The sequence below is a fragment of the Galeopterus variegatus genome, unplaced genomic scaffold (genome assembly GCF_000696425.1).
Source record: "Galeopterus variegatus unplaced genomic scaffold, G_variegatus-3.0.2 Scaffold8609, whole genome shotgun sequence".
NCBI lineage: Eukaryota > Metazoa > Chordata > Mammalia > Dermoptera > Cynocephalidae > Galeopterus > Galeopterus variegatus.
Genome location: NW_007734720.1, coordinates 54,481 through 64,746, shown reverse-complemented (window position 1 = coordinate 64,746; position 10,266 = coordinate 54,481). Strand labels below are relative to the sequence as shown.

At 49.3% G+C, this 10,266-nt stretch overlaps 1 protein-coding gene across 1 annotated transcript in view; it reads right to left on the bottom strand.

Moving 5' to 3' along the window:
- The window catches only part of LOC103608593 (ras-responsive element-binding protein 1), a 61,927-nt gene that overhangs the window by 18,538 nt on the left and 33,123 nt on the right, over window positions 1–10,266 (bottom strand). The window contains exons 6-7 of the mRNA XM_008593013.1: window positions 8,102–8,243; window positions 7,404–7,540 (exon numbers count right to left, since the gene is read on the bottom strand). Of these exons, the coding sequence (XP_008591235.1) occupies window positions 7,404–7,540; window positions 8,102–8,243 (279 nt within the window). The remainder of the gene's footprint in view (window positions 1–7,403; window positions 7,541–8,101; window positions 8,244–10,266) is intronic.

The following is a 10,266-nucleotide window of genomic DNA, read 5'->3' as shown; positions in this document are numbered from 1 at the left end:
CACATGCTAGCCAATGTTTCTATAAGGGGGTAAGAAGTTTTTATTTAGGATGCCGGAATAGATTGGACCATTCCCCACCCCCACATGTAACCTCACAGCCCCCAACTGCAGAGTCCTGCCTCCCGCAGGCCGCTCCGCTGTAGCAGCTTCTATCACCCGGTGCAGGGGCGCCAGCACTTCTCAGGGGTGGGTGGTAGGGGAGGGCTGTGGTGTCGTGGTGTACAGAGTTGGGACACCCCTTGAACAGCAAAAGGGAAGCACCTGCCTGCAGCTCCTTTTCTCTCTCTTTGCCTCCCTCAACACCACTTGTAACATCACTGAAGGGCACTGAGGAGGTGTGGAGCACAGGGAAAAGGGGCTGAGGTGGCCGGGGGTCCCAAGGGGAGGGAAACACCTCCAAGCAGCACGTGGGGTACGTGAGCCAAGCTCTCACATGGCCACTGGTATGTACGGGCACAGATGGCAGGAAGGGGGACCCTGATCACAAACAGCCTTCTGTATATGCTTAGAAAAGTGCCTTCCGGTTATCAGCGATGTAGGCAGGTGCTGTCACAGCAAGAATTGGTTCTAAACTCTCATATTCACAGCCTTCCTGTCCCTTCTCCTACAAAAACCAAACAAACGCACAAAGTCCCACAGCACCCTGGCTCTGACTGTCACCAGGCTAGAAAGAGCACATTGCTAATGTGGTCAGAGGGGGAAGCCTGACTCCCACAGGGCCGGCAAGCTCCACCCCATCCTGAAGTCACCGAGGGCCCCAACCCCGCCAGCCACGGCTCCACCACGTGCCTGAGTCAGAAGGGCAGGGACAGCCAGGAAGGGGTAGACGGAGCCAGATCCAGTAGGTCAAAGAAGTACCTCATCTGCCAGCCAAGGTTTGTCCTTTCAATTCTCAAAGGACTTTAATGTAACCAGTAATGCTCTTGTTCATTCTCAGATCCACTCTTAGTCTTAAAAAAAAAACCAAAAGTAATGTTACATTTTTAAAAAGTCACTGAATTGAGAACTGCCACATGTCACAGATGCCTAATTAGGTAGGGCACTGCAGTATCTGTCCTGTTGACAACAAATGTCTTTGTAAGAAGACAGAACATCCTTCTTTCCAATTGGTTTATTTATTATTTTTTAAGAAAACTGCTTCTTTCTGGGCTGGTGTGATAAGTATGCTATTATGGTATGGACATTCTGGGTAGGAAGTAATGTTAAAAAAACCAGCCCTAAACAGATCCAGCAGTACTGATGGCTCGTGGTAGGGCTACTTTACTTATCAGGAATAACTATCACCATTAACAGCTTCAGCCCTGAAATATGAATCTGGAATCCACAGCCACTACCTGGAGCGGTTTCCCAAATAATCTTCAGAAGTACCTTAAATGGGAGGGGAGTTTGAATATCCACTACAGACTGAGTCAGGCCTAAAGGCAAACTTATCAGCAGTGTGATTTATAGAAATGGGAAACACGAACACCAAAAGTCATTCCCGGCCCCCCTTCTTAACCTTGTGGTTGAATCATTTTGGGATTAGTTCCCCCCCACCCCCCATGGCTTGCTCCAGTAATATTTTATCCATACAGTGACCTTAACTCTTCAGAATGAGATGAAAATCCTGAAGTCAATAAAAAAGGCTTAACGGAGCAGCCCAAAGATAACCCACTCGGGTGTCTCCTGGGGCTTCTTGGCCGTTTCATGATTCTGTCAAGTCTACCACTGTGGCAGCTGAGGAGCGGACAGATGACCCCTCCCCTCAAGCACCGAGAAAGGGTTAATTAAAAGAATTTTTTTTTTACTATGCTGAGTATATTTTCAAAAGACTGAATTAGCAAATTTCGAACATCAGGAAATTCACTTCTTTAGAATCTCGGGTTTCCCCAACAATTTAAGGAAAATGATGTGCCTTTGGTTCTATCAATTAAAGGTGTCAGGTCCCTTCAAGCGTCTGAATATATGCCTTTCAACACAGTTCAATGACAAAACTTGGGAGGTGGGACTCAAACCTAATTTAAATGGCCACTCAGTTTCCCAATCCTTACAAAAGCAAAACGAGATGAAAGCGACTTTTTATACCAATAAAGAGTAAAGGACAAATTGCTTTCTTGTTCTCTGTTAAAGCAAATCGTGCTTGGGAGAAGCCCTGGAATCTGACTCCTCAATTTCACTGGAATGGGAGAGCCAAAGAGTGGCACAACAAACCCTAACCGTATAGACGCTGGAAGGTTTAAAGTATCTAAAAAGACACACGTTCTAAATAGTCGTCATCAGAAGAAAACCTTCACTTTGTGTTTGTTACAGTCTGAGGGCTGTGGATTTATCCCCCTTCATCCTCACACCCTATTTTCAAATCTATTTTCCAGATGGGGAAACTGAGCCTGCACTCGCCCGAGGTCACAGAGATACCCGGTGGCAGGTGGGAATGGAGCCGCCTGGCTTAACTCCACTCTGCTGTGCTGTACGTTCAGAGGACAGTTATTTGCAGATGCCCCGGCTCCCTCCACAACCCATGTCACAGTATCCATGCCTGGACACTGGCTCAACCGGGAGCATTTCCTAACACCGCCACTCCCCACTCTCTGAAGCCCCGGTGGGCAGGACCTGTGAATACCTGCTGAGAAGCTGCAACTCAACATGGCCACTTCCTTGAGATACTGAATTCCTCACTCATTATAGTGTTTAATCAGGAGACTGGCATTCCTTTTAAAAAGGGATTTCATGCTTCATTTTTCCTGCTGTCTCCAGAGGCCAGGAGTAAGTGCAAACATCCTCTCCTCTGGAGCTCCACCCAGCTCAGACATTCCTCTCCCCTCAGCCCACCCTCCCTTGCCCACCCCGGGGCAGAGAACTGACATCCAACAGCTGCACTAATCTCTCCCAGTTGCTGTGAGCAGTGGTGACGGCCTGTGACAGGACCCCGGCCGGGCAGCCTCCTCTCCCCACGTGCCCGCCCAGGCTGCACACCCTGCCTGGACTGTTCAACCCAAGCAGTGGGGAGTGACGCCCAGGGCAGAGTCTAAGGGGTTTCACGAGGGGCTGGTGTGGGGTGGGCACAGCCCCAGCATCAGTTTAAATCTGTTTACACCCAGCCAAGCCTCGGACCCCTGGACTCTCAAATACAGGACGCTGACGAATGTTTTGTTATGTCTTTCCCCTATCTGTAGAATGATGTTCATCAAGTGTGACACCTAGGCCACGTGAATGAGTCTTAGGGTCTCTCTGCAGATGGTGGGCGTGCACTGAAGAGAGCTGAGCATCCTTGGAACAGTCGAGAAGGGAGATGCTGGTGGGGTGGCCCTCACCGCCCTCCCGGCCACAGCAATGCTGACCCTCCCCCTCTTAGAGCCCTGGGTGCCTGCCAGGGTCCCCTTGGCTTCCCTCATACTAACTCCCCACTCACATTTGAGGGCATCGCCTTGAACTGTTTTCTTTTATTTGGCAGCTGGCCAGTGTGGAGATCCAAACCCTTGACCTTGGTGTTTCAACACTGTGCCTTGAACTTTAAAATCACCTCAGAGACGACGAAGATCAGTAACGTGACCAGACCGAGGGCCCAATCCAGAGGAGTAGCAGTAAAGTGCCATGGCCTCCAATGTGAGCCCTCCACAGGGACAGCAGGCGGCACCTTCTGGGCCCTGCTCTTTGCCTCATGACCAGCGGCCCAGACACGTGTTTGTCGACCAGCCCGAACCCCTGCCTTAACCATCTCTGTTTTCTCAGGCCTGGTCAGGTGACTCAGTCATTTGCTGGACACATTTTAACTGAAATAATGTTAAAATTACTTATTACCCGATCTCCTTTAATCAAGAAGGCAGCTAAGATTATACAATAACTTTGGCTGAGTTTTGCCTCAGCAGCGGCCACAGTAACCGTTCCTGCCCACCCAGCCCATGCCAGGCAACAAGCCGTGCACAGACCAGCCCACGGCCTCACCACGCTCCTGCCACAGGGGCTCTCTTAAAACTGCTCTGTGGGCTGCTGAGCGCAGCCTGAGATGTGACTGGGTCACACGCACACCCCAGAGTCCAAAGATTGGCTAAATGAAAGCAAGAACGTGAAACCTATCACTGACGGCGTTTACATTGATTACATATTGGCATTCTATGTTGACTACACTGGTAGAATCCACAAAGCACTATTCATTTTGCCTGTTTCTTTTTACTTTTAAAGATGTGGCCACTAGAAAATTTCAAATGACCCATGCAGCTCACATTCCACCGCTAGTGGCCAGCGCGGCCGTCCTATTCTAATAGCCACGCAGGACATTCCAGGCCCAGCGGCACCCCATCCTCACACGAGGGAGCCCTCTTTGCATCCGTCTGCTCTCTGAACACTACGTCCCTCACCTCCAGTTCCAAGTGCCAACTGTAAATAAGCCCTATGCCGCTCGGGTCCCTGCCTTCTCTCCCCGGTCTGGAGGGGAACGATTTACTGTTGTTGGTCATGTCTGGGCAAACCAACACCTGACTCTGAGAGCTAGAATCTCTGAGTGGCTCCATGCCTTCCTTTTGTTCTATGCCAACACTTCGTTAACTTGAAACACAGTGGACTAGACAAAAACAGACTCCACATTTACACGGGTTTGGATTTCCAACTTTTTATTAAGGAACAACGGGCACCTTGCCAGCTTCGGTGGGTGGGGGCAGGGGCAGAGAGCGAGAGGCCAACAGCTGCTCTGAGTTATAAACTTTCTGTCTCAACTGGGAGCATCTCACTGTGGTTCTGCTGCCTGTGGGGTTTGCAAGTGGGGCTGGTGTCTATTTTAGTTCTGGGTTAACAAGCGGTCTCCCTCCACAGCTACCGTGGCAGTTCACGGCCTGGCCAGGCCACCCCTGATGGCAGCCTGTTATGGGGAAGGCAGAGAGATGTGACCGGCAATGAGCTGTGTTCTGTAATCAAGTCCTTTTGGTTTCCAGATGCTGGTCCCACCCCACCTAGTCAGAGTCACTACACAGAGCCACCAGGCAGGGGACGGTCCGCTCACTCACCCCACGCAAAGGATGCCAGGCCACCTCTTCTCACCGGCCACCTCACCACCGGCTGCCATGGGGCCCCTGGGATGAGAGGCTGCTGGAGGGGCTAGCCCCTGCAAGATGACAGGCCTTCCTCAGCCAAGCCCTCACCAGAGGGCGTGATGGTGGAATAGTGAGGAAGACCCTTGCCTTGTCAGCTGGACAGGCAGGACCGGAGGCTCAATTCACAGCCCGTCTGTGCCGCTGGCCTTGGACTCATGGCGGGGGGATTACACTCTGAGTGGTGCCCATCCCGCTCGTGAGCTGAGCGACCAGTGCAGTTCCAAACTCTGTCCCCTCTGAGGAGGACGCACACCCTCGTCCAGGCCAGCGTTTCAGAAGGGGACGCCTCATTTCTGTCAGTGCTGCACACAGGCTGTGCAGCCCCGGACTGCCCAGAAAGCTCTCATGAGAGCCAAGTTATTTTTCTTATAGGACAGAGTTATCTGGAAGGGAGCAAATAGATGGGTCCTGAGATGGTATCTGACCACAAAATAAAGTATGAAGTGAGATAAAACATAGGGAGGAGCTCAGAGACAAGCAGTGTGTTCACTGTCATGGCTGTTTGGCAGGGACACCAAGCGGGTGTGGGGTCCCCATGCCACTTCTGCCTCTGCCGATGGCTCCTGGGAGGCTCGTCTGGGTACCCTGCCCCTGTTCACTCAGGACCTCAGTCTAGAGAACTACTTCAACATTCCCCACCCACCACAGGCCACTGTTCTGGGGATGCTGTGGACATTAATGAAGCCATGATGACAAGTTCCCAAATCTCTCAGAGCCAGACGGTCCACAGAAGGAAGAGCCAAGCACCACTTCTCGGTAGACGGAAGAAAACATTGTTAGGAAACAGGTTTCAGAATCACAGACTTTCGGGCCTGAAAGGGAACACAGGGACTATCCGGTCCAGCCCTCCTTCAGCTCGCAGAGGAGGAAACGGAGGCTGAGATGCAGCTGACCAAGGTCACGCTGAACAGAGGCGGGCCTGACAACCAGCCTGTGTCCGCTCCAACACTGTCAGGAAGCTGCCCGCGACCGAACAGTTCCACACGGACATTTTACAGCACTTCAACTGCTGGACACTTTCAACTCTTCGTAACTTCTTTCTTCCCCCAATGATGGAAAAACGTCAAGTGGATGTGATGAAGGAGAGTGATACCTGACCGGCTTCAAGTTACCATACAATTAGGGGTTTCCCCTCACACACGTCCTTAGCTTGCTCAGACCGTTTCACAACTAAGTCACCACTAAACACGTGTCCTCAGGAAGGAAATCTGGTCCATATATCAGGGATTCTGACAAACAGATGCCCTAATCCCTGCACTCCCAAACTTATAAAACCCAAAGCTGCACCCGTGTACGGGCCCCTCCCTCTGCTCTTGGACGAATCTTTGGCTGTGTGACTTCCAGAACAGGCTATTTTCAAGTCTTTCACCTCCGGCAGAGGCTCCCATGCAACTCTCTGTTCTTTTCAGTGCTTAAAATCTAAGGTAGTAACATTTTCAAAGTGGCAAATATGTAGGAAAAATTTCCAAACCCATTTGTTCATCAAGAACATAAATGAGAAAATGTAGGAAGAAAGAAATTTCCCCTGAATTCTGCTGGCAAGTGCTGTCACCATCCACGTTTTCTGCCTGATCAGAAACACCAGAGCAGGAGAAGACCTAAAATTGAAGCTGGACCGGCAGAACAATTATCCATCACTGCCTCATTGAAGCATAACAGGCTTCACTTTTGATCAAGTGTCTTGCACTCAGTGGAACTTTCTCTGACCCCTAAATGCTTTCTCAGGTGTCTATGCTACCAGCCTAGCTCAGTCCAAACACTTCAGAGCACCAAATACATACCAGTGCTGCGCTGGGGCAAGCAACACGTGGGCCGTCCCTGTCTGCACCATGTATTCATGCACAGCTAACAATCATTTGGGTTGCTACACATTTTGTGAAGAAAATGTGTCAGGTGCCCAAAGCACCCCATGATAGGAGACTCCCCAATGCACTGGGGGGCTCATTGGTGACTGCTGAAGGGGCCTCACCAGAAGTGAAGGAGGCAGGGTGAACCTGAACTGTGTGAATATACCCCTGGGCTGCAGCCACCCTCTCTGTGACCAGTCTGAGCCCAACTTCTTCCCCATACCGGAGTCTTTCTTTCTTTCTTTTTTTTGAGCTTGGCTGCTATAGTGATCGAACCTGGATCTTGGTTTTATCAGCACGATGCTCTAACCAACGAAGCTACCCAGCCAGCTCCTCCAACACCCTTCTTAACTGCCTTGCTAATGTCTTCATACACAAGCACAATCACTGGAACCCAGTGTGGAGTACAAGAAATAACGGTACATACTGCCAGAAGAAACAGGAATGAAAAAGCGCTTCCCAGACCCCGGGTCTGGTTCGCCCTTTCTCCTACCTGAGTGGGTTATCTGAATGGGTCTCCATGTGGGTCTCCAGTCCATACTTGCAGACAAACTCCTTGAAGCATACTGGGCAGTGGGAGACTTCGTCAGCCTTCTTCTCCATGTCACCCGACTGCCCATCTTCTACCGTCTTAGGGGAAAGGAAAAAAGCGAAGTCACAAAGGAGGTCCCCTACACAGTGGGTCTCCTTCAGAAGAGACGCCAAACACTATATCCAGAGACGTTTACTAAGAGAAAGGGGATACGTTCCCCACCTGTGAGCATTAAGGATGCGACTGACCAGTCATTCATTCACATGACAAATACACAGAACATTCCTGTCCACCCACCCACCCCTCAATCCACTCACGAGTACTCATGGAGCACCTAGCACCGGCCAGGCACTGGAAGTAACAGAGGGGGGACACAAAGTCCCCAGCACTTATGAAGCTCCCATTTTAGCCAGAGAAACAATTTAGAAAGCTGGTAACAGTTCTAAAAGCTCTTTGTTCCACGTCTGGGCTCAGCTGGGGGGCTCCAGAGAGGGAGTGCACAGGTGCTCTCTTCCTATACGCTTAGCAAGAGCAGTGTGCAAATCAGAGGTGAAAAGCTCAGGGTGGACATTCGCCAAGTCCCCACACTGAACAAATAAAGACTAGAGGTATTTCTGCCAAAGTCCTGTGATGAGGTCTGTGTTGGGAGCCAGGAGGACCTTTTTAGCTGGCGCTGGGTCTTCTCTCTCTGACTCGGCATCGTGACTCAGTTTCCTCTTGGAGGACAGCCTCCTGCGCTTCAGAGGGGACGGAGGGGCTGCAGCTGCACCATTAGGGTCCTTCTCATGAATCTTCATATGTCTGAAAAGAACACACACACACATACACACACAATGTGATTTAACAAAAACTCAGTTCATTTATGTCTTCTAAACTTTTTATTTTTAGGCACTGATACTTAAATTTTCTTTAGTTAAGAGATATGAGGTACAGGCCGGCCCGTGGCTCACTCGGTAGAGTGTGGTGCTCATAACACCAAGGCCATGGGTTCGGGTCCCATACAGGGATGGCCGGTTTGCTCACTGGGTGAGCGTGGTGCTGACAACACCAAGCCAAGGGTTGAGATCCCCTTACCGGTCATCTTTAAAAAAAAAGAGATTTGAGGTACAATTTACATGGTGACTTCTGTCTTTTTAAAACCTTATAATCTCCTTGAACCTCTCCTAAAGCTCCTGCACGTCCTGTTTATTTGCAAGTGCTGTCTAAGAGTTGTTCATGCCTTGCTGTTTGTGGAAGACATTCATGAACTCAACCGGCATTAACGAGATAAAAACTATCTGGTGACCTGTTCTACTTATTCAGATGAAAAGTACCATATTAGGACAAATAATTCTATAGAATAAAGAATGCCAGATACCTAACTGCTCCACTAGTTCAAAAACTAAGTAATGACTCTGTATTTGCCCCAGAATCCACCCCCACTGACCCGCTGTATGTCTCTCTCTCTCTGCCTTAGACAACAGTCTGGGGGTCAAATTTGAGGCGTGCTGACAGAGCAGATGTCCAGAATGCTTAAGACCTGAAAGCCTTTCCATGTTGTTCATGGTATGATGTGGATTTATAGATCATGAGAGTGGCTTGAACAGTGGGAAGAGTGTGTTATGCGCTGCAACTCTGACAGCTACAGGACAAGTACACACATGTAGGAAGGAAGTATTACATCTAATACGCATATGTCTGTTCCAAAAAGAGTCTCATGGGTGACATGATTTAAGTGACTAACTTTATCGAATTCTAACACAAATGTCCTAAGAACAAGGTCCCAAGATATACATGAAAAGAATGACATTGCAAACAGTCTCAATTTCCTTATTTTGCAAAATAAAAATGGTTTCGTTTTGCTAATGACAATCACCATCACCTTTGACTGGGGTTAAACCATGCCAGATGTAGGAATGTAGCCACAGCTTTTTGTGAATAACTATTTTATAGGATTATCTGACTTGGGGAATTCTTAGGAGTGGGGAAAGGACAGCACCATTTTCATAAACTGTCCTATGAAAAGAGGCTCAGCTCCCTTTCTTGCTGAGCCTTTAGAGGAGACAGGTGGAGGATGAAGTGGCCGAGAAGCCCATGAGTCACAAGCAGCTACATTTTGAGGCTGCTCAGGCCTCTGACTTGGGATAGCTGTGAGGGTGCCTTTCCCACCATGACCTTGCCTCTGGTGATGAGAGTCCTCTGCTCCGTGAGCGTGTGACGCATGATGCTGGAGATGGCCATGAACACCTCTTACTCTGGCTCCACAGACACATTCTCAAACGGGAGGGAGTCCCACATAGCTCCCTGCCCGCCCATCCAATCCCCCTGCCACAACAGCACCAGCCCCCAACCATTCACCAGGAGAACTGCAGAAGAGGTGGCCTAACCACTGAGGACATGGGACCCAGGAACGAACCTCTGTTCTCGTAAGGGGAATCGGTGTGGTGAACAAAAAGATCTAGTGGGAGAAAACGGAAGAGCATCACAAACAACATTGTGCCTACACCTACCTACAGACCGAGCACCCCTAATCTGAAAATCCGAAATGCTCCAAATTTTGAAACTTTTTGAGTGCTGTGACACTCAAAGGAAATGTTCAACTGGTATGTATTCTGCAAATATTCCAAAATCCGAAAAAATCCAAAATCTGAAACGCTTTTGGTCCACACATTTTGGATAAGGGATACTCAAACTGTAATTTCATGCCCAGATTATTAGGGAAGGATACTTTATTATTTAGTGCTAGGATGCCTAAAGCCTTGAGAAAATTAATGGAAACAAATAGCCTTGTTCTAAGTATCTCCTCCATTCCAAAGTGATTGAGATTTGAGGAGACCATTACTTG